The sequence below is a fragment of the Urocitellus parryii genome, chromosome 6 (assembly GCF_045843805.1).
Source record: "Urocitellus parryii isolate mUroPar1 chromosome 6, mUroPar1.hap1, whole genome shotgun sequence".
NCBI classification, from domain to species: Eukaryota; Metazoa; Chordata; class Mammalia; order Rodentia; family Sciuridae; genus Urocitellus; species Urocitellus parryii.
This window is the reverse complement of record NC_135536.1, coordinates 131,487,468-131,511,957: the sequence shown is the minus strand read 5'-3', so window position 1 is coordinate 131,511,957 and position 24,490 is coordinate 131,487,468. Positions and strand designations below refer to the sequence as shown.

Below are 24,490 nucleotides of genomic sequence, written 5' to 3'. Positions count from 1 at the left end.
AAAAATCTTATTTGGCCTGAAATAAGCATAAAGGCAAAGGAAGGAACCATGTAGGGAATGATGCATATACTTAACTAAATTTCTGCATTACAAAAAAATGCCATAAACAAAATTAAAATGCAAAAAAGAGCCAGGGGAAATATTTGCAGCAGATATTAAAAACAAAATGTTAATATCTTTTCTATATTAAAAAAGAGTTCTCATCTTTTAGAGCTACATACTGAAATATTTATAGATGAAATATCAGGGATTTGCTTTAAAATATCGGGGTCGGGGTAAAGTGTGGGGCATAGATAAAAATACCAGTCACAGATTACCAATCATTAAAGCTGACCTACATGTATGTGGAGGTTCATTATATAATTCTGCCTAGCTTTCTACATGTGAAAAGTTTCCATGTTTAAAAATATGTAAATCCCTTTGGAATCAATACAATATAAGAGAAATGTCTCCTCAACTTATTTTAAAAAGGAAAAAGACTATTGATATTTACAAAAGAAGAAATGTATACATTTAATAAACATAAACAATAGCTAATGTCAGTAGAAAAGAAATACAAGAGGAGAAAAAGGCAATGAAGTACATTTTTAAAAAATCAAATCAACAAAGCTTTTCTTGGCAAGGGTATGAGAAGAAAAAGCCTCATTTGGGGCCAGTAGGAGCTAGAACTGCACACTTTTGAATGCCAAGTGTAACTGTGTGCATCAAAAGCTTTAAGAATGTATAGGACCTCAACCCATGCTCCATCTCAAGGATTTATTCTGCAGAAACTGTCAAATGCACAAAGATGAGGCAAGAACACTCATCATAGTGTTATTTATAATAATGAAAAATGAGAAACAACATGGAAGTCCCAAATCACAAGAGGCTAATGGTACAAATCCTGACAAACAGATTTGAAAGGGAATACTTGAAAATACAAAGAAATTATTATGACATAAAAAATTAATAAAGGTTATAAAGGGTAATAGAAAAAATTTACCCAAAAGCTATATTTAAAAAAAGATACATACTACAAAAAGGCATCTTTAAGAAAACAGATGATTTTTATTCCTTTTTTTGTAGTATAATATCTGTTTTAATTCTACAATACATATGCATCATTTTTATAGTCACAAAACTCATTTTTAGTGTTTTTGAAATTAGGTTGTTTAAATCTTCAACTACTTGGAAATCTTGGTCAAAGAGATTCAGGAAAACAAGTAACTGATTTTTGAATAAAAATAAGAAAAATGCACAATGATCTCGATTTCTGGGGAAATATCAGGAAAAATAAATAAAAACCAATCTTAGAGACAAAATTTCATTCCAATATAATTAATGTGTCTGTGTACATGTATGTGTTGTATGTGTGTCTGTGTGTGTGTGTCTGTGTGTGTGTATGTATATATAGATAAACATTGGGTATACTTGGTTTTTTCAAGGTTTAAAATACTTTTGGGGGGACAAATTTTAAAACAAAGACATATAGAGAAATTCAGATGTTTAAGTTTAAAGATATCACTATAAAGTCTGTATTCAGAAAAAAGACATTTTATTAGAATCTCTATACCATGGACAATTTCTGTAAAATTTACACACAATTTTATAGGTCCTGAGAGATTACTTAATAATTAATAAAACTAAATTAACAGTGTTAATACTAAATAAACAGCATAGAGATTATAGATTATTTATAAAGTTTCCATCTATCTGAAGCCTAATACACTTCATTTCCATAAATCCATATGGGGCATCTTTAATATGGTGAGCCTAGGAAAAGGTGTTGGGAATGTAACTCCAGACAGAAATAGGTCCCATCCGTGAAACACCCCAAGTCACCAAGTCTCCTGACAAGACCAGGGTCCCTCTCAGCCTCCTCTCCCCTCCTCTATTAGCACTGAATGCTGTGAAAGCACTGCCTTGGGTTCCATGATGCTAGAGTTCCTTCCTCCCTTGCCTTTTCACTGGCTCTCTTTCTGTAACTGGGCTCACTGTCCAGGGCTGGGCTTTTGCACTCCTCTCCTTCCTGCTTCCTGGTGCACCCAGGCTTCAGCTATTGCTTCTGTGAGACTGATGGTAAAGTCTGCAGTGTTGAGCATGACCACTTCACATGCATGGGTCTCCTGGCTTTCTTCCTGGGAGCTGTCCCTGACATTCATTTCTTCGTTATTTGCCAGAGGCTACCAGGGCCCAGCCACCTTCCCCTCTAAAGCTTCCTCAAAAATCTTTCTGCCCTGAGCCACTCCCAACTGCCTTTCTACCTGCACACAACCCTCAGGTTAATTCCATATCAACAGTCATAGAACCTCCAATGTCCACCAATTACCCAGTAATAAACAAGGAGCTAAAAAATTAATAAACTACCCACTAATGAAGAAGTCTGGGTCTTTTCATAGTATCTCCAAGAACATCCCCACACATCCCACAGCACACCTCAGCCCAGCTAGGCAGACTCCTGACTGCATGCTAACACAGCATGCTGATTCCTGACTCCAACCCCTTGATCCTGAAATCTCTCTTTCTCTTTCTACAAATAAGCTTGTCAAGCCTTCCATCACCACCACATGTATCAGTGTAGACACTAGCAGTGCTGGTATTTTTACTTTAGGTTAAAGTAAATCCTTAGCCACTCATCATACTTTATAGCAGACAGACACCCTCAATTCCTGAAAAAGCCAGATCTTCTCTGGCTAAGACAGAGCTGTTGGGAATATCATCTCCAACCTGACTCCTACCTACAGGACTAAGACAGAGGGCTCTCTGGTATCAAGTTTTCTCTTTGATGGGTACAAGGTGCCTGCATCCACCAATGAGAATCCTATATACAGACCTCACCTCCCAACACAGCAAGGAAACATGCTGCTTTGCTGCCAACATTTAAACACAGAATGACCACCACCTATTTCTCAAGGTCTAGGGACATGCGTTAATTCCAATCTCATCAACCATTTTCTGTCAAAACTATAGTATTATGCCTTGAAATTTAAGTCTAATAAAAACATGTCACATACCCCTTATTTTGAACAGCCTTCAAAACCCTGCTGCTAAAATTCATTTCTTGCCAAGAGCACCAAGGAATGAGGAATCTTGATCACCAATCACATTCAGATTTGTTTCATGGATAAATGACTTACTTGGGAATGATTACTCGAAGTTTCGATTTTCTCCTGGGATTTGTCTTTGGCTAATTTGGCAGCTTCTTTTACCTCCTGGAACTTATCTGCAAACTGAATACCAAAAATAGTTATTAAGGTTTTTATTAATGTTTATTCTTGGCTGTTATTCAAAACCCATTTTTATTATTCTGTATCCTTTTTAAGCCAATAAATTCTATATAAACTCAAGATAATTTTATTTGAGGTTTAAAATATATGAATACAAGAAATTTTTCTAGTAAATACTATTGGCCCATGTCAGATCTGAACCAGTTTCAAAGCTACTGAAGCTGGTTTGATGATGATAAACAAACAAACAAACAAACAAACAAAGCCCTTAGGTTTATAGTAACTAATACAAAAGCATCAAGAGAAACATAACTACATTACAGATGGGATCCATGAAAAACTTAATGAATCCTATTTAAAAGATCCAAGAACTCTCAGAAGTTAATGCCACAGAAAAGAAAAATGCCCAAAACCTTGGGGAAACTATTCTTAGGTTTTTTAGAAGAAGACACAAAATAGTCAAATGCAGCCTATGATTATAACCTTAATCATCATGTAATCTGTTTAAAGTACACTAATAACTTTCCTATATACATATGTGAATATACCACAGTGAATCTCACCATATGTACATCAACAAGAAATTAATTAAAATAACTACCGGTAAATGGCAGAAAGATCAATAGAGAAGAGGGAAGGGAGGTCGGTGAGGGAGGGGAAGGAGACATACTGGGGACTGAATTAACAAGATACATTCCATGCTTTTATAATTATGTCAAAATGGATTTTACTGTCATGTAGAACTAAAAAGAACCAATAAATAAAAAAAATAAAGTACACTAATAAAAGAGATAAGGAAGTGTGGCAAGATGCTAATAAGTGTTAAATCTAGGCGATATGTGTAGTGTTCATTAATCTGTGCTCTCTACTTTTTAAAATGTTTTAACATTTCCATATTAAAAAAATTCTTAAAATCCTAGAGCTATCAAAGTAATCACTGGCTCACAGTCACTGACAAGGTGACTGATTTTCATTAGCAAATATGATGTTTGAACAGAGAACAGTTTCTAATGGATAATCCTGGTATTACAAAGCAAGGAGAACTAAATGTAGTTCCTAAGAGAAACAGAAAGTAGCAAGTTGCAAGGCTAAAGACAATTCTGAGGGTTTTTCTTAGGACTCATCTATTTGTGAGCATAGGCTGTCCTCTGAGTATCTTCACAATGTCCACAAAAGCAGTATGCTTCAAGGAGATCTTGACAGATAACAGATGCTGGTGAACTCAGCATCCTGGTCTAAGCAGAAAAGGTCATCCTTTTGGTTCTGGCCCAGAGTTGCTGCTGCCGGCCCCGTTAATAAAGCCACAGCCATGGGGCTTCATATTTAACCTTTCCAAAGCTGTCAGAGGAAAATCACATTATCATTTGCTTGAAACATGTAAAGCTCTGCAGGGATGGACAAAGCCTCCTTCCTCTTCAGGAAGGAACTTCCTTCAGGAAAAACTTCATGTCATGTACTCCATGATGGCGGAGTCCCTGCCTCTTCATTTTTGCACCTTCCTCCACACCTGGCAGAAAGCAGGCACAAATGAGATTGCTCAGTGAATGAATGAGCCCTGGGTTCAGGTCTGTGCATCCCCGTCCACTGAGAAAGGAAACAATCACATCAAAGACTTGGTTTCTGCCCCCAAAGAAACTCTTAAATCTACAGAGGATTTTGTTTATATTACACAGGCATAAATCAAGATGGAAATTTCAGAAAACAAGTTTAAAATGCAACAAAATAGGAAAAACCCTATCAACTCATTTTAAAAGATGTGTTATGAGCAGATACATGATGAAAAGAACAGGTAAGAAATGGGTCCTTGCCCTACAAGTTTTCTAAAGTTATCTTAATTATATGTTATTTCTAAAGTTATCTTAATTATATGTTATCAACATATAATTAAGATAGCTTTAGAAAACTGTAGGGCAAGGAATTTAAATCCTTAACACAAACCAGCAGCATGTTAAATCATTAATCAGTTATAATGGGTAAGTGTGACAAAAAAGTTAAACACTAAAAAATCTAGATACAAACAATATTGAATGTTTATTGAACTTCTACTTCTACTTGAAGGGTGGGAAGGTAATTTTCCAAACTTGGAAGAAATCAAAGAAAATCACAAAAGTGACAGGCTTGACTGTATAACAATTTAAACATAAAAGGGGAAAAAACCAAAGAAGAAGGAAAACAGCAGTCGGGGAAATGGTCTATAGCTAAGCTAGGACAACAGAAAAAAAGGGTTATTATTTTTAGTACAGAAAGAATTTGTACAAGATGAAAAGGAAAATATGAAAATTCCGATAGATAAATGGCAAAATTCATGAGCAAAAAGTAGAATAACTAAACAACATAGAGAGAAGACTGTTCAGCCTTGCTGGAAATGCAAATCAAAATAATGAGGAACCATTCTTTGCCTGCTAAATTAGCAAACACTAAATACAATTATCAACCTCAGTGCTGGCAAGATCTTTCTGGTAGCATTGTGTTTTGGTACAGCCCCATTGAGAAGCAATTTGAAAATATGTATCATGAGTGAAAAAAAAGTTTATACCTACTGACTCAGTGATAATGCTTCTGGGAAACTATTCTGCAAAAATACTTGAGAAAATTGGGGGGGCCTTCAACACAACGATCATAATTTTAGCTTTGCCCACAATAATGAAAAATTGGAAGCAATCTAGAGAGCTCTGGGTGTTGATGGAAGAATGGTCCCCTTCAGAGACTTTACCACTTAAGAGAGGTGCCAAATGATTATCCTTTGGTGAAAAATTTTCATGAAGTCTACAGTTTTCTAATATTTTCCCATTATTGTATAAAAGCACATATGCTTGAAAATGTGGAAAATATATTTAGAATTAAATATTTTTAAAAATTATCATCCTATCACCTGGAAATAAGCACTAACCATACAAATTTCTGATATTTTATATCTGTATATATGCATCCATCACATACGTACAAATATTTCTTTTAAAAACTGAAATGATGTTGTGCATCTCATTTTATAGCCTCTTCTGAAATTAACAATATGACAGTAATACTTCCATGCAATTATATGATTTTCTACCACATTATCTTAATTGCTGCACAATATTATGCTGAGGGATGTACTGGGTTATTTAACTCATTTCCTACTGCTGGTTGTTTAGATTCTTTCTCCCCTTTTTTCCTTTCTTTGGTTGTTCTTCAAAACGATGATGCAAGGAAAATACTTGTAGCTAAATCTTTGTACTCCATTGCCATTATTTCTTTCAAATGCATTCCTGTAAATGAAACCCATAAGTCAATGGCAAGTCAAACCAGAAAGGTTTCTGAAATACATTGCCAAATTCTCATGTCTTTATTATTAAGATCATTTTATATAGTTTTTAAAGTTGTGATAATAATTTTAAATTGTAGTTGTAAGAACATTACAGTTCTAAGTTTGGCTTTATCTCATTCATCACAGATAGAAGATGATCAAAATAATCACCACCATTATCATGGAAAATGACAGACTAATAGTGCTCGATTTTGTCTATGGTTTTTCTTAGTCTTGGCCACTGAAGACCTATGGCAGACAATACATTTGCCATTCATAATCTTTTTTTTTTCTCTTAGCTTAACAGAATCTCAAATTTGTCTGGAGTAAAACTTTCCTAGGTGCTGGAGAATGATCATAGCAACCTACTTCCTTGTATTTATTATTTGAGGGAGAAGGGGTTAGGGATCCAGGGCTGACAATGGAATCTAAGAAGTCAGTCATGAAGTTTTCAAGGGAAGTATTGTGGTTCTGCTTTCTCCCAATCTTGCTGTGAGAGCAGATGTTATGTACAGAGTTTAAGTAGCCATCTTATCACCAAGAAGGAAAGGTCAATAGAAGAACAAACATACAAAAATATGATGTAGAACTCTCAGATCTAACACTATGAAGTCATGTCGGCAACTACCTATCTCAGGACTTCTCTTTTGCATGAGAAGAATACCCTCTTTATTTAAGCACTACAATTTGGCTTTCTGTTACTTGTAGTCAAAAGCATTCTATCTGAAACATATCAAAAGAATGATTAATATCTCACATTTTTAAAAAGTTACCTTTGTGGGGCATCATTGTGCACTTCTATAATCCCAGCAACTTGGGAGGCTGACGTAGGAGATTCTCAAGTTCAAGGAAAGCCTCAGCAATTTAGTAAGGCCCTAAGCAATTTAGTGAGACTTGGTCTCAAAAATAAAAAATAAAAAGGTGTGGGGATGTGGCTCAGTGGTAAAGTCGTCCTGAATTAAATCCCTGGTAACCCTTCCCCCCAAAAATTCACCCTAAATCAGGTGACAAAAAGGAGACTGGATAATGTTCTTACAACTACACTGAGTTAAGGAAGTAAAGAGAGGGGACATTTTTGAGTAATGGATAAAATTACTGAAATGTGTTGAAAGCAAATATCACATGTGTATTAGGGTTGAGATGGAACAACCATGAAGCACTCATTGGGCTGGGGAGTGCTCAGTTGGTAGAGTGCTTGCCTCATATGCACGAAGCCCTGGATTCGATCCCCAGTACCAGCCCCCCCCCCCAAAAAAAATCAAGCCATGCAGCACTCATGACTTCATCCTGGACTGCTCTCCTTAATGGAAGAATGTGTTTCCTTCTATGAATGAGATAAAGCCAAACTTAGAACAGTGACAACTTGAGGTCAGATGCCAGAAAGAATCTAAACTTCAATAACTGGTTCATTCTTATATTTGGTTCTCTCTCCTTTTGTCTTTTTTTCATAAGCTCTTCCTTTTATCTGAACATGCAAGCTCCTTTTCAATGTTCTTTAGTGGGCTGAGGTATTGCGTCTTTCCAGTGGGTGGACAGAGGAGTCCCAGTTTATTTCTGGGAACAAACAGCATCTATTATTTTTGTAAAGGCTGTCTCAAGAGTAGAAAGTTTCCCTGAAATATTTTCTGGACTGTGGCTGTGAAGTGGTCCTTATAATGACAGCTGTTAAGACCAAGGTATCTATTTTCATTTTGGGGGTCAGAGAGAGAAGTAGGCATAAAGTGTTCTTAAATGAAAATGCACACGCTGGTTCCTTTCTCTAGCCTGGAGTGTTTGATCACCAATTCCCCTAGGGTCTGTGGGTGGTAGCTCTGGGAAGTCAGGAATACTCAGCCACAGATGTCCCTCAGCACATGCCTTGGGAACCCTTTAGGCCCAAGTTCCTTCAGTGTAGCTAATTGCTACTTGTCGAGACTGCCAGCTTCAATTCATGATAATTTATCAGTGTGTGGTTAATGGCTCCCTTCAAAGAGAATGGAGAAAGTTGATTTGAAATATTTTGGACAAAGGAAACATTCACCCAAGAGTTTATTTGAGAAGTCTTTATAATAATGACAGGTCACAGTCAAAGAGCAGAGACTCTAGTGTTGCCAGAGACTGAATGACTCAGGAAGACAGGACACTCCTCCTTAATGATAGGACATTTTCTTCTGTCTGAGAAAATTTAGAAGTGGCTGCCCTTGGAGGCAGGCACAGCTCAAGGTCTCTTCAGCTCTCTGAGGCACAAAGAATTGAACTTCAACAACTTGTTCTAGGTTTTTGTCTGGAGTTTTGCTTTTGATTCTTTTCATAGAAACTTTCTCCCTTTATCCTTCTAGCTACTTCAGTTCCTCTGAATACTAAAGAAATTGTTCCAGGAAGCTATCACTGATTCTCTCAATCCATCCCGAGCTTCAGGAAGGAACCTCTGGTCCTGGACAAGATCAGGAGCCTGTGTGAAGATGAGCCCAGTCAGGACCCAGGAACCTCCCCAGCAGTCTGAGGTTCCCAAACCCCTTCTCTGGCTATGAGGGAGTTGGGAGAGCCCTGGGGAGTGGGGTGCTCCCACCATTCCCTTCCCTACTGGGCACCTCTACTGGAGGGAAAACCATGCAAACCCTTGTCCACTCCAGACAGAGGCTCTGGCTGCTCACCCTGCCAGTCACCATCAAGAACACTTGCTTCCAGTTTACATAAATTCTCTCTGCCCTCAGGGCTCTTGCTCCTCTTTTCCATCTCACAACATGGTACACAAAGGAACTCAAATAGCTGAGGCTGTAGTATGCAATTCCCCAAGAATCTGGAATTTTATGGAGCTCCTCCTAGGAACAGGGATGATGTCTCTGCACCCTCAGTGCCTAGCACAGTGTCAGCAGAGCAGGAGCCCAATAAATACCTGCCCAGATAGTCAGCCAGACATTAATGGCAACAGTCTAGATGAGAAAACTTCTACAGCCATGCTTCTGGAAACCAGCCTAATTCTAGCTGGCCTAGCTTTTCAACTTTCCCTTGGATTCCTTGAGATACTCTGACATTCTTCTAATAAATTCCTATGTCATATAAACTAGTCAATATTACTTCAACTCAAACATTCTTAATACTTACAATCCTAAAAGGAAATTTATTCTCCTGAAACAGGCTTTCAGCCCCCTTAAAATGGCTGAGTAAGGATGCTCAGAGATCATCAGTTTGTTCCCTCAGCTACCCCTATTCTGCAGTCAGCTATGATCTGCTCTGCAAGACCTTTCTAGTCATTCTCAGGTGTGTCTAGATCCTTGGAGAATGAATCAGCTATGAATCCTCTCTTGGGAGGGGGGAGCACCTCCCACACACATACACAGCACTGTGTAGCATTTTAAGGGGTGTGGGGACTCCAGGCTAGAAACTCCTACTAAGCATTATCTTACTCCCCTTTTCTGAGGGCTCCAAACAGAGAATCACTGACAGCGATGAAAGTCAAAGACAAACTGTGCTATCCTTTAAAAGATGTAACAAGCTTGTTCCATCAAGATGCACTGCTGCTGGGAGCAGGATCATAGTCTCTTCCTCAGGAGTCTGGGGGTGAGGATCTGCCGACAACTCTTTCCTCACATGGACCCTGAAAATCTAGTAGACAAGAATTGGGCAGACAAGCCCACTAACCCTGCCAGACAACACAAAAGGCAGAAGCAGACACTGGAGGACAGGAAGGACTGTACTCACTGCTTCCTTATGCTGCAACCTCAGTCCCTGAAGTGGCACTTGTTAAGAGATGGATTTCCTGTTTTCAAGGAACCTGGTATTTGGGGAAGGGCATCTGCATTGGCAGCTCTGTGATGCCAAAAGGGTGAAGTGCAAGACCAAAAGGATTCTTGCTCACTGAAAGCACCACTCCATCCCTCAGTAGGCAATTTCTGAATGAGAGCGGTATCTGAGGTGGTGCTTATTATGCTGTATAAAGGAATGTACCTTTGTCAGCTGCTGCTCAGAAGAAAACCCCAAACCAAACACCGTGTTGGCTCTGCTGTCTGCCCACTGCCCAAACTTCTGTGACGTTTTGGTGAAGGTCATATTCGGCGTGATTGTGCTGTTTATGATCACCTGCAGGAAAACATTCGAGAGGAGAAATGTAAACACTGAATTGGACACCACAGTCACGTCTTAAAATTACAGCGTACTTATCTTGCCCTGTTATATTTGGTCCTATGTTCTTCTGGCACATCCCATGTTGAGTCAGATTCACAACAATGATAAGAGGCAATTTCAGACACTAAATAGACAGTCTAAAATAAGATCTTACATGTTATCAGTGGGAGAATGCCTCTCGTAAGTCAAGAATAGTATCCCAAACTGCTATTTATTGTCCCCAAATAGCCACACATCAGAGCACCCTTAGTGGTAGCCATAGCACACTTTCTTGGAAGAACTGATCTACATACCTGTTTTAATCACCTGCAGCTCCAGTGTCCAGTTCAACCATTTTAAATCTCCATAAGCAACTAGAGCCTGCTGCTTTCCAGCAGGAAGGAAAGGTACACTCCAATTAGGATAATTTGTGGAGAGTTAATTTATAAGGACAGTAATTATATAGGTGTGAGCAAGGCAGAAACTGTAAAGGATGGAATAGGACCCTGGTGCTAGCTCTCACTACTCTTGACCTAAAAGGAAGACTGAATGGAAAGGAGACACACCTTGAAAAGGGAGGATCATATGGAGCAGGCTGCCTTGAAAAGGGAGGTGACCTTCTGTTGAGGGACACAGCCAGCACAGGAACAAGAGCCAGGGGAACAAATACCATCCACTATCTCCCTTTGACCTTCATTTGCTATTTGCCAAACCCATCCAGAAGTAAAAGGACCTGGGAGCTCATTGATGTCATCTGCAGGTTAGCCTCTCAGGAACCAGAACAGAGTGAAGAAGGGTAGAGAATGGATCTAGAGGGGTAAAGGGATGATATCCAGCACACCATGCATTCATTCACTCAATAAACATTTATTCAGCATTTACTATATGTCAGGCCTTCAGCTTAACCAAAGATATAAAGCTAGTAAACACAGTAAAGTGACCTGCCTGCTATCACTGGACATAATCAAGAAATGGGGCAGAGGAGAGGGCTGTGGAAAATGTAGATCTAAACCACGGGCTGGTATAGGAGAATGGCTCTGAGACCTTGGGGCTGGTGGAATTCTGACTCAGCCCCAGGAAGGACTGACATGGCAGGACCAAGGCAGACCTAGGGAAGGTATGTGGCTGAAAGTGGATCAGAATGGATTCACGATCCCAGAACACTGACCCTGGTCATTTTCCAACTTCTAGGATCTGGGAAGGACAAAATAATGCCTAGACACATCCAGAAACTTGATGGGTTTAAATCATTCATCTGCCTGACTTCACTGCAGACCTATGACCCGAGGTGAGTCACACAAGTCCCCTTGAATGGCAGTAGACAGAAACTGAAGAGAGTATGGGGCACAGCTCTCAAGTTTGCCCCAGGCTGTCCCAGAGTCAGTCAAGCTGTAATTATGACAGTGACACTCTGCTATTTCTTTAGAATGTAATTGTTTCTAAGGAATCTTTTCAGAGAATCTTTTATTTAAACCTTATTTTTACAGAAGGGTAAACTGAGGCTCATCAAGGTCAAGTGACTTGTTCAAAGTGATAAAACTAGAAAATGACTAAAAGGGTAGAAAGTATGTATTACTGTACTTCAAGAGCAGAATCCATCTATCCTGCTTGGAGGTTCACTCACCTTCTTAACTCTCCCTCCAAGACACTGCTTCTGCTCCACTATCTCTCTGCCTCTTCTAGGACTCCAGTTACACATGTGTCTGACCTGCTGAGTGTGTCCAGCATTTTTTATACCACCAATTATTTTTCCCTCCTTTCTTGGTTTTCCCTGCTTCAATTTCGGTACTTTTTACTGATTTGCTTTCTAGCTCACCATCCTTGGCTATTGATATTGAACCAACTGTGCTGTTAAATCTACCCACTGACCTCTTAATTCCAAATATTGCAATTTTTTTTTAGTTCTAGAATATCCATTTGAATAAATTTTAAGTCTCTAGGGAGACTTAGTTAATTCTTAGTCTTCTTCCCATTACCTATTTCATCCATTTTCCTCCTCCTTTTCCTTAAATACACTAATCGGTTATTTTAAAGTCTTTAATGAAAACTCTTAACATCTGGATTATATCTTAACCTGTTTCTATTATCTGGGGTTTCATTTTGTCCTAAGTATATATGGTTTCACGTTTTCCCATGTCTAGTAATTTTTTACTGTATGTTGAAAAATGGGTATAAAAGAATTGTTAAGGTTCCACATCTTCTACCAGGGAAATGTTCCCTTTTTTTCTGCTAGACAAGTAGGTAGATAGGATATTCCTACTTCTCAGGGTTGAGGTTCAGTGCTAGTAAAACTCAGTCTATCTCTGGTTCACCTCTGTGTTTAGGGCAGACCTTTAAGTGATTTCAACTGATGCCTGGGTAGATATTCATCTCCTCTGCCATGAAAGGCTGCTAGAGATTCAATACTGTCCTTAAGAAGTTTTTGACTCAGTTCTGTAGCCTTCAAATCCATATATCTTCATAATTTAGCAAATCTTGAAGGGGCCTGGCCACATATTTAGAGCCACTCAAGTCTCTCATTTTGTCATTCAAGCTACATGTAAACATCAAGATTTGTGCAAGTTTCTCTGCCTGCAGCAAACCAAGTAGCAGCAGGGACCAACGCTGGGATGCCCAAGCCTCTCACTGCTCCTAGAATCAGTAAATGCCCAGGTGCACGGATATGTAAGTGTCCAGAGTCAATTCCCCACTCTCTCTGGGCCTTTTAAGTCTCTTATTTTTTTTCCAGCTCCTTTGTAAAACTTTGCTCTCCACTCACACAGTCAATCTGAGAATTTTACTCTGCCTCTCAGGAATGTGTACCCTACTCTTTGCACTCTGGCACAGACTTGAAATTCAGAAAATATCTTGTGGTGAAAATCAGCCATGAATTTGAAAGGCACATCACTGCTAAATGCTTTGCCTATTTCTCTTTCCACCAGCAGCATCTCTCTATCTGAGCCAAGTCCATCTTTAGCCTGCATCCAGAACTGGCAAATGCTCTCAAGAGAGAGAGCTGCCAATTTCATCTTTGAGTGGTCCTCCTTTATCTCCCTGGAATTTCAATCTCTCTAGTCTTCATCATTTCTGTAGCACTCTGATGCCTTTAAATCATATTTATCCATTTTTTCCTGCTTATTATCAGAGGGAATGGAACACTGGCCTGCTGGAATCTATATACCTTACTTACAAGCAAAATGCTGAGTCTGTAGAAGTTCAGAGATGCAATTTACTACATGTCTCTAGGGACTTTTTCTATAATGTTAATGGAAAGCATGTGCCTTTTTATAAGAGAGCTGCTCATATCAATTAAGCAAAACTGTGTCCAGATGTGCTATCCCAGCTTACCAGTATGACTTCACACTGCAACCACTCTCTAAGTCCTCTAATATCCCACCTGCCCATCTCTTTCCTCCCTTCTGTAGCATGTTGGGAGGGGGCAGGGAGAGCAAATTCTGAGATCTCAGACCAGAGCCCACATCTTTTGCCTATCAAACTCACCTTAACTCATTCTCTCCAGTCTTCCAAGAGAAGGGTCCATTCACTCACCCATAACTAAGCCTCCCTCAGACCCCTGGGTCTCATGTCTTCATCTCCAAACCCAGGATGCTCCTCCTACCCACACAACTGCACTGTGTACTCACCACCATAGGCCAGAGTAGACAAAAGGTCTGTTTGCTCTTTGGACACAAAATGATGGTTTTGCAGAAACTCATTAGAATTCTACAGTGGGAGTTGCATTGTCCTCCTCATTCTCTACAACAGGCCAACTCTGCTGAGGGACTGCTTTAATCCTGGCTCAGCACAGCTACTGCTTCCTATCTCCAGCATCAAGATGTCCAGGCAATCATCAAACACAATCTAGAGGATTCCACAACATGGAGATCGACCAGGATGAGAAAATGAAAGCCCACCCTCTTTACCATGCTGCTCTTACTATTCCTCAGGCTGGCTCCTGGGGGCTTTATAAAGCCCTGGCTGGCTCCCAATAGCTTACCCAGAGCTTTAGGATTTCCTAGCTCCAAAGGGGAGGAAAGAGGAGAAAAGGCAAGAGAAGCCATCATCTACCTCTTCAACACCATCCTAGATGGCCATGATCATGTGGTTGATCTGAACAATCTTAGGGCCACAACAGTAAGCCCGACTCCACAATAAGAGAGACAGCTGGTTGGCATCCCTCCCAGAAAATTCAGTGCATTGACTTTTACAAAAGCAGCAAGAGTGACATCCTGGGCAATTATTCTGTCAAAAATGGTTAACCCCAGGATCTTCCTCCTTCGCTTCACACCAACACAGTCACTCCATTCTGTGCTAAACTTGGCTTGGCCAAGACTAAGCCCTCTTGACAAGTTGGGCAGACAGAAGCTTCTAAGTTCTGCTCCTTCTGTGTATGCTCCTCTCAGGTCCCTCCATTGCTGGCTAACTGTGCACTTGGAAGGCCGATTTCTCTTTGAGGTTCTGACTCATTTCTCACTTTCACCCTCCTAAGATGTGAATGAAAAGAATACACAAATGAAAAGATCTTTCTCAGCTTGAGGTCTGTAGTGATGAATGCAATGTGCAGTCATGTGGGCAGCAGGGACATTCTGAGGTTGGGGACAAAGAACTGGGGCCAAAGGGACTGAAGGAGGCTTAGTTCTGGGTAAGTGATCCTTCTCTTGGGAGACTGGAAAGAATAAGTTGAATCTGATGAACCTGAGTTATAAGCTCAATTTTGCTAACCAGGTGGAAATGGCTTTACCGTTGTTATTATTATGAACTCACCAAAGTCAAAACATGTTAGATGATACCAAGTGTTTGGGCAAAGATGTGGAGTAACAGAAGCTGTCAGAGATTACTAAAACCATTTGAAAAACAAGGTGGCTTACTCTACTAAAGTTCAAAATGTACATTTTTAACACACAACAATTTGACTCATGAGTATATGCCACAGAGAAATTTTTATATAGGTATAGGAAGAAATGTACAAGAATGTTCACAGTAGCAGTGCTTATAAAAACAATGTCTACCACCAGCAAAATGTATAAACTGTGATATATTCATACAATGAAATAATATCTACCAGGAAAATTTCTTTTTCTCTTTTTATAAATATTTATGTTTTAGTTGTAGTTGGAAATAATACTTTATTTTATTTATTTTTATGTGGTGCTGAGGATCAAACCCAGGGCCTCGCATGTACTAGGTGCACCCTCTACTGCTTCGACACAACTCCAGCCCCTCTTTTTTTGATACTGGGGATTGAACCCAGGGACACTTTATCACTTGAATGACATTCCCAGTCCTTTTTCAATTTTATATATTTATTTTTATTTTGAGACAGGGTCTCACTAAGTTGTTTAGGGCTTTGCTAAATTCCTAAGGCTGGAATCAAACTTGCAATCCTACTGCCTCAGCCTCCTGAGTTGCTGGGATTATAGGTGTGCACCACCATGCCCAGCAAAGATACAATTTTAAAAAGGGGGGAAAAGGATTTGTAAAGAACATACAAGAAGGTCCCCAGTATGATTCTATTTGTATAAAAGTCAAAAGCAGGCAAAACTAACTTACTGTTTAGGATAGGGGTCAGCAAACTATAGCCCTCAGGCCAAATCCAGCCTACAGCTTATTTTTGTAAATAAAGTTTTATTGGAACACAGCAAAATGTATTCATTTACATATTGGTCCATGGCTCTTTTCTTGCTACAAAAGAAAAGTGGAATAGCTGCAACAAAGACTGTACAGGCTATAAAAAAAATAAATAAGTAAATAAAATTATTCTCTGGTCCTCAAAAAGAAAAAGTTTGCCAACCCGTGGCTTAGAAATACATATGCATGTGGCAAAACTCCAAAGAAAATCAAGGAAATATTTAATACAAACTTCAAGACAGTGGTAATTTCTTGAGGGTGAACGGAGGGGCATATGATAAGGGAACGGCCCACAAAGGGATTTCTGAAGTACAGATGGTCCCCAACTTACAATGATTCAACTTAAGATCCTTTGATTTTGATGTGAAAGTGATTCTCATTCAACAGACATACTTAAAATTTTGAATTTTGATCTGTCCCTGGGCTAGTGATATGCACTACAGTTCTGTTTCACGATGCTAGGGAGCAGCAATGAGCCCCAGCTCACAGGCTATGACGTGATCAGAAGGTTAACAACTGATGCTCTACAGTGTACCATGTGGCTAAGTGAGGGTATTCAGTAGGCGAGGTGTATTCAATACACTTTGAACTTGTGACATTTTCAACTAACCATGGGTTGATCAGGTTGTAATCTGACAATATTCTAAGTCAAAGTGTATCCACCCATTCTGAGTCAAGGTGGTAAAGCATGCACTTCTTCAACTAAAGGGAAATACATGAGGGTTCACATTATTAGATGTTCAATGACCATGTAACAGTTGAAAACAAAGTCTACGAAACAATAACCTGGTTGTTAAGGAGGCTAATCTTCAGGTTGAGCAGAGTATTGTGAAGAGAGATGGCAGTGTCCTTTCTGCATAGAGACACTGGAGAATCATGCTGGGGACAGAAGAAGTGGCTAGACCTGCAGGTTCCAGTCTCAGAGGAGATACAGGGCTGAAGATGACTGTGGGATGAGCAGGAAAATGGAAAGGAAGGATGTCATACAGCAGGAGGAAACAAAGAAAGAAGAGGCCTGGGGCAGGAGGGTGACTTTAGGCAGCAACTGAGAAAGAGCAGGTCAAAGAGTGCAGACGTAATGACAAAGTTAGGAAGGAATCCCAGAAGAACGGATTCCTAGAAGTCCAGAAAGCAAAGAATGAAAACACAGGTGTTAACTCAACAGGATGATGAACTGGATGAGAACTGTGTCTCCTTGGGAGTGGGGAAGAGAAGTCTGGGGGGAGAAACTGAAACCCAGAAGGGAGAGGGGCTGCTTTGTAAAGCACCCTGGGCACAAACTTTAAATGTGGAGTCCCAAGTTCTGCATATACCTACCTTTCTCGCAAATTTTCTCTGATATTTTACTAGGTGTAAAAGACCAAGTTCCTGCAATATCTCTGGAAACAAGTTTTTATAAAATGCACAAAATACCTGTAACCAAGAGCTACTTGTGACAAGCAAAAAAGTCTTTAGTCTTTCCTGCTCTGGACATCACCAGAAGCTGCTCATGAAATGGGGAGGCACAACACATGAAAGACTTTCATGAAAGACTCTAAAATCCAGGGAGTTGCAAGTTCAGAAAACATAAAAGTTTTCCTCAAGAGGCTGGGACTGGTTACAGCAATTAAAAAACATGCTGCCTGCTTTCAAGGAAGTTGTTAATAGGTGCTTAAAAAAAAAAAAAAAAACACAGATGAGGAAGAAAGAAAACCAACATTCATTGAAGCCCTACTGTGTGGTAGGAACCTTCCCGCCACACTCCCTTATCAGAAGATGCTCTACATTTATTCAAAAGAGGAAACTACAATGGTGGGTGTTCTTGAAAGCAATTTTATATTCCTAGAAGAAAATACCAAACAAGCCAGGATTTCAGATGTTTATAACAGCTAAACAATCATAATGAGACAGGGCTTGTGACACAGCCCTGCTAGCTATCTGTAGAACAGATGACCTCTAAGGTCTCTTCCAGTCAAGGTTTTTTGTGATCCTATAAATAACTGAGAATCAAGGGCAACAGTGTTATCCAGAGCACCTGGGATAAGCACCTGCTCCAGGAAAGCCTTGCCCACAGGCACAGCCAATTCCTCATAAGGATGGCAGTGATTAACTGGGTTTGTAATGAGTGCCAACAGCACAATGAAATCAAGTGCTGTGATGGCTCAATTAACCAATGCTCTGGAAACGGAGTGTCTTTACAATGCAGTTGGCTGTTCTGCCCCCAAACTCACCATAAATCATGGCTGTTGGTGTGTGCTGCATGGCTCACAGTAATGCTCTGAGTTGGGAGATGCCCTCTGTCCACTGTCCATGAACAGGGCAACCCTAGGTCTGGTCCTTGGTTCTTTCTTGGCAGAGACCTTGCCCCTTCCCACTATCCTTCTGTGTACACTGTATACCTGCTGCAGCCTGGAGGGGAGGTGGCCAGGCCTGACTTCATCATCTGCTCACTCCCCCACCCACTTCTCTGGTGTGGCCCACTCTGATTGGTGCTGAAATTCCAAATATGGGCCAGGCATGGTCTTCCTCCAGAGAGCTCACAGTCTCCTGTAGCCCCATACACAGACACAAATCCACATAATTCCTAGAGTTTGGGGCAACACTGAGGCAACACACTCATTTCTTTAGGTAGCAGCTGGAACTCACACATGCAATACTATCCCTGAAAAAAGGAAATGGCTTAGTGTTTCAACAAGAATGAAGAACGGATCTGAATACAGAGTCTTCCTGTGATTAGCAGAACCAATTGCTCTCAGGAGTAGGACTGGCTCTTCATGCATCCTTCACCAAGTAGAGCATGACAAACGCTTGGACAGGGAAGAGGAACTTGCTGAGCCTGGCATGGAATGACAGCTGCTAAAGCTGCTGGCTACAACTCCACCACTCCTGGGGAGTCTGTGCTCTTCAGACTGCTCACAGTGGCTGGGTCTGGTGTGGCCTTTGCTCAAAATGATCTCCAAGTCCCTTCCATACCAGCACCTTGTTACAGAAGCACACCTACTCTGTTTGGAGAGGCAGAGCAGACTTGCTCTTCCATCAGCAACAGTCCTCTGCCTTGTGAAGGACCACTGACTTGGAAGTACCAAGCAGAAGCTCAAGGTAAGGATATTATGTGGCCAGGACAACAAAGAGAAGCCTAGCAATAGGTCCCAGATCTGCCCAAGGTCACAGAGATACAATCCACATGGCCCCAAAGGCTAATCTTAGTTTGATCAACATTTGGGATCAAAGGCCTAAAATGAAATGGGTTGTCTTACTGTGGTAGAACACAATGATGGGGAAGCCAGGAAGCATTCATACTTCTCTAGCCCAGCAGCATCCACTCTGAGTGGCTAGCCCATGACATCATTCTCTAGTCACCTGAGACCTAGGATGTGCAGCTGAGCAGGTAGTAGGGTTCTAGGCTTGGAAGGCCAGTGAACATGGAGCCAGGAATACAAAGAGAACAACCAAGCTGACTGTACAGAGACAATGGATAAGAATCTGAGGGGAAGAACATTGGTGTCAGTACAAACAAACAACAGTCATCTCAGCATACCTGACCCTATTCCAGTCCACAGGAAGGAAGGCCATCCATCTAGAGTATTTAGATAGGGTAGAAGCTGGGTTAGGGAAATTAGTACCCCAACCATGAGTGAGGAAGGTGCAAGCTGCAGAACACCAGGCAGTGGCCATAGCTGCTACTGCTCTTCAATCTTTTCTCTACGCCCCACTTGACTGAGGAATAGCTAAAGGCACAGGATCTTGTCAAGACCTGGCTGTTGGTTTCACTTATTGTTTTTCATTGGGTCAAGAGTGGGTCCAGCAGGGCTGACAAGGTGCTGGGATCACATCCAGTGCTCTGTGTTCCAGTTCTCCATGCAAGAAATTTTCCCCTATCTCAAATCCCTGAGAGCTAATGATAATTAAGTGCCTAAATCCTGTCCCTACCTCTCCATGTTCCAGGGCCTTCTGCAGAACAGGGCTTTGTCAAGTTCTCGATGCTATGGTAAAGTTAGAACTCGAGTGGGCTATGGGAACACCAGGTGGCCGGGCATCATGGTGTGAAATGTGTGTGTATGGGTGGGGTATCCTGAGATCCTCTGTCTCCATCTCTATATTGCAGCAATTCCCCAAGGCCTAGGTTTTCAATTTCCACTTTTTTTTTTTTTTTAAAGAGAGTGTGTGTGTGTGTGTGTGTGTGTGTGTGTGTGTGTGAGAGAGAGAGAGAGAGAGAGAGAGAGAGAGAGAGAACTTTTAATATTTTTTTAATATTTATTTTTTAGTTCTCAGCGGACACAACATCTTTGTTGGTATGTGGTGCTGAGGATCGAACCCGGGCCGCACGCATGCCAGGCGAGCGCGCTACCGCTTGAGCCACATCCCCAGCCCTCAATTTCCACTTTTTAAATGCCTAACTTGTCGGATCCCCCACCTTGGGCTTGAATTAGCTCTGCTCCACAGTTATGGCCTTAGTCCACCCTCCTATACCCATCTGATTTCTCACAGCCATCTCAGTTGGCTCAGACTTCACCAAGCTGTCACAGCCTTCAGGAACTGCAGAGCCATAACGATACAGTGGCTGACACTGACAAATTACTAAAAGCCTAGCTAACAGGGCTAAAGCACTTATTCTAAGAAGTTGTTTTATCTATAGTTAAGCCCAATATATCCTTGGATAGTTCAACTGACAAAAGTACAAACCATCTAAGGATGGCAGATGAACTGACAGAATACACAGATAAAAGAAAGCAGGTCAGCTCAATTCCCCATCCCTATCAGAGCATCCTGGAAAGAATCCAGGCGATTCCAACTCAGGGAAGAGAAGTGGTAATTACAACTGCACCATCCCATGTCTCCCAGAAGCTTAAAGAAAAAAATTAAAAATGAAATAAAAATAAGGCAACTACTACTATGTGCCAGGCACTTTCACGTTTCCTTACTATTCACCAGCCTCACCCTCACCCCATGCACTATCATCCTGCTTGAATAGATGAAAAAGCCAGTTCTTGTGTATCTAAAGATGCTTGCCAGCACCAGCCTGCCTAGCCTCCTCAGAAGTGTGAGCTTAGCCAGGTCACTGCCTCCCCTTAGACCTTGGTTAAAAAATGAGGAGTTCTGAACTCTTTCCCTGGATAGGAGAAAGGGTTGTGGCAACTGGAAGAAAGAGAAAAATCACAAGCCAAGTCACCTTCATCTGCAGTTGCCATGGTGCTGGAAGCACAAAGGAGGCACTTGGAGAACACAGACTGAAGGGAGAATTTGCCTTAAAAATGGGATCCTCATTAGATCAGAAGGCTCCAGCAGGTCTTACTGTGGGGGCGGGGCAGGAGGTGGATTTCCAATGGAGGCTTCCTCATGCCTTCTACTCTGTGAAGTGAAGGGAGAAGCCTACACCCAGGCCCCAACCTAGAGCACAGCTTCCAACTGTCTACTTCCTGTTGCCTAGGAAGGCTAACCTAGAGGCAGAAGTCAGGAGAAAATGCAGATAGGAATGAGAAGGCCAGAGGCTACTGCATGGGTCTAGGCAACACTGTGCCTAAAGAAGAGTTCAGGTCTTAAAACAGAAAATATTACATGTGAGGTATTCCAAAGGCAAATTTATTTGATAAACTTAGAAAAAGGAATGACTTGTTGTTTTTTGTTCTTTTTTTAGAGGCCAAATAATTGGGAAATCAAAACAGAGACATGGTTCAGAGGATAAAAACACACACTGAATTTCAGATGACAACGTGTAAAAATGTCTGGCAGGGTAGATGCAGACTGAAGACTATAAAGCGGTGGGTTTATTTATTTATTTATAAAAAGACTTTGTGGTATTTCTGCTGGCATCCCTTCATTTTACTCCCATAATAATATGGCAAAAATGTGGAGAAAGATAGCAGTATAACGAAAGTGCCAGGAAAAAGGTATTTCACAAAATACACCAAACCATTTAATAAAAATTGACTTCCATGTCTAATGACATCAGAACCAGACTAGATATAATACCCAATGCTGGCAAGGGTACACTAAACTGGCATTTTCATAATGCTGGAAGAAAGAATCCTTTTGGAAAGCAATTTGGCAGTATGTATCACGAGCCATAAAGTGTTAATATTATGGCCTAATATTCTAGGAATCTAGCCTAAGGAAATATTCAAAAGAAAGCAATAGAACTGTGATAACAACTGAGGATATCTAGCACACAAAAATGTTCATTATCTATAGTAGAGAAAAATTGGAAGCCACTTAAATATGCAACCATAAGGGAGAAATTAAGAGCACTATAGGCCCCTGATGGAATCATTATATAGGCATTAAAATGTTAGTTACAAAGACAGTGTGGTAACAAGGAAATCTGCTTTTCACTGGATCGCTATATTTTTAAAAGGACAGAGGAGCAGGATACGTGACTACACAGACATTATGATGATAACTTTCATGTTCAGATAGCTGGTTCTGGATACACCTTTTTCCTCCTACTTTTCAAAGGGATGGTACTTCTTTGGATAGAAATAAGTGAGAATGTTAAAATCAGCAGGTGGGGCAGTACCTTGGCTCCATCCACACTGATGATCCGATAGCTATTCCTCGTGACATCGTAGAAGTAGGAAACAGTGACAGCTTGCTTACTTGCAGGCACCCAGTTCTTCTTGGTGCTGGGGTCAATCTGGAAGACATGCGCTCGGGTGGTGAAGATGGGCTGTTCTCTGTAAGAGGAGAGATGGGCATGTAAGTTGATGCAACATGACTTTTATGTATAATTTATGATTTCTAGGCTACCTACTACCCCAAAAGACTTTAAATAGCTTATTCAGAAAGATACATATGCATGAGGACAATTAAAATAAAAAAAATGGAAGAAAAGAGAAAAAGACACACCAAGGAGTAGTTTCTGCAACCCACACTCCGTTTGCAAGGCAACTGGCCTCATTGAGCAATTTGCTTAAAATGCAACTCCCTGTTGAGAATTTCTGCATCCCTGTCAAGTGTCCAGTTCTTTCTCTGACATCCTGTTGACATTCTTAGGATTTTTGGAACCATTTCAAATTTATTATGGGGGATTCTGTAACAAATTTAAGATTGTACAAGCCATTTATTGCTTAATGTTATATTTCTACTAAGTACTTCTCAAATTTCCATCATGATTTTATATCCTTCTGGGTATCTCTTTAATTTACTTTTGGAATAATTTAAGGACTTTACAGCTTGACCAAGCCTTAAAGTTTTATGTAGAAATCATCAAATTCACCTCTTTTGCTATTCTTGAGCTACAGTGTTCTGCCTTTTTCTTCATGTAGTTGCTAACCAAATTAGCACATTATCTGTGTTTCTTTCTGTTTAGTGGAGAATTAATTAGATCCTAACAATAGACATTAATAAATAAGGCAGATGAATAAAAACTGCAATGGATTGCACTACATAATCACATTTTAAGGTACCTACTTCACAAAATAACACAGACTCATCACAAACTATATTTATTTCTGAAGACAGGGTCTTTAGGCAAACTGTCTCAAAAATCCTTTAAGTGTTCAAAATAAGATGAAAATTGAAAAATAAAAGCAACCAGCTTTGCATAAAATTCTACATATTTAATAAGGACTTATTAGAAGTACAAAATTAAATCAAAAGGTTTAATTTTAGTTTAGTCAAATTAATTTTTAAAATTCTTAAAATGTCAAAAGAGAGGACATAAAAAAAATGGACACCCAAGTGTATACAAAAGCCAAAATAGAAAGTGAATCTAAGTCCACTGGTCTCTGAATGGAGTACTTTTAGGCAAAGCAGTCTTTGAACTCATCCTGACTGTGGAAGAATCATTATTATAAAAGAAAGCTCTTAAGGAGAAACATTTTCCTAGAAAAGCAATTTGCCATTTGAGCCTCATGCAAGGAACATGGAATAACATGATGGATGTCAGCATAGTTTCAGGGAAATGAAGAAACCTTCTTTATGACTATTTCTCCAAGGGCATGCTAGTAATGCTACTTGAGTGCAGTTGTTTCTAGAAGCCAGAAGAACAGCCAGAGACTACCACTCTTTGCTCCCCGAAACTTCTTTTCTAGGTTCCCCTGAGCAGGACAAGTGACTCTGGGAATGTGGATTACTAGGATATTTCACTTCCCTCAATAAAAACCAAGTTCACCCACCCACTCAATCCTAAACCAACACCCTTTCCAGTGCCTGGGTGTCAGCTGTGGAAACAAAAGGAATATTCTCACTGTAATTTCTCACATCTGTTGTCAAGAGGCCAGGCTGTGAGGAAAATGTGCACAATGAATACAAGCTCTTGCAATCAAGTCCACATGGGGAAGTCTGATGTCTGGATGGCCCAGCTGTGCCACTGTCAACACAGCACTGTATT

At 40.4% G+C, this 24,490-nt stretch overlaps 1 protein-coding gene across 3 annotated transcripts in view; it reads right to left on the bottom strand.

The window, feature by feature from the left end:
- Homer2 (homer scaffold protein 2) overlaps positions 1-24,490 on the bottom strand; it is a 99,140-nt gene that overhangs the window by 12,923 nt on the left and 61,727 nt on the right. For all 3 annotated transcript variants that reach the window (XM_026388135.2, XM_026388136.2, XM_026388137.2), the window contains exons 2-4: positions 22,676-22,832; positions 10,420-10,551; positions 3,117-3,209 (exon numbers count right to left, since the gene is read on the bottom strand). In XM_026388135.2, coding sequence (XP_026243920.1) covers positions 3,117-3,209; positions 10,420-10,551; positions 22,676-22,832 — 382 coding nt within the window. The remainder of the gene's footprint in view (positions 1-3,116; positions 3,210-10,419; positions 10,552-22,675; positions 22,833-24,490) is intronic.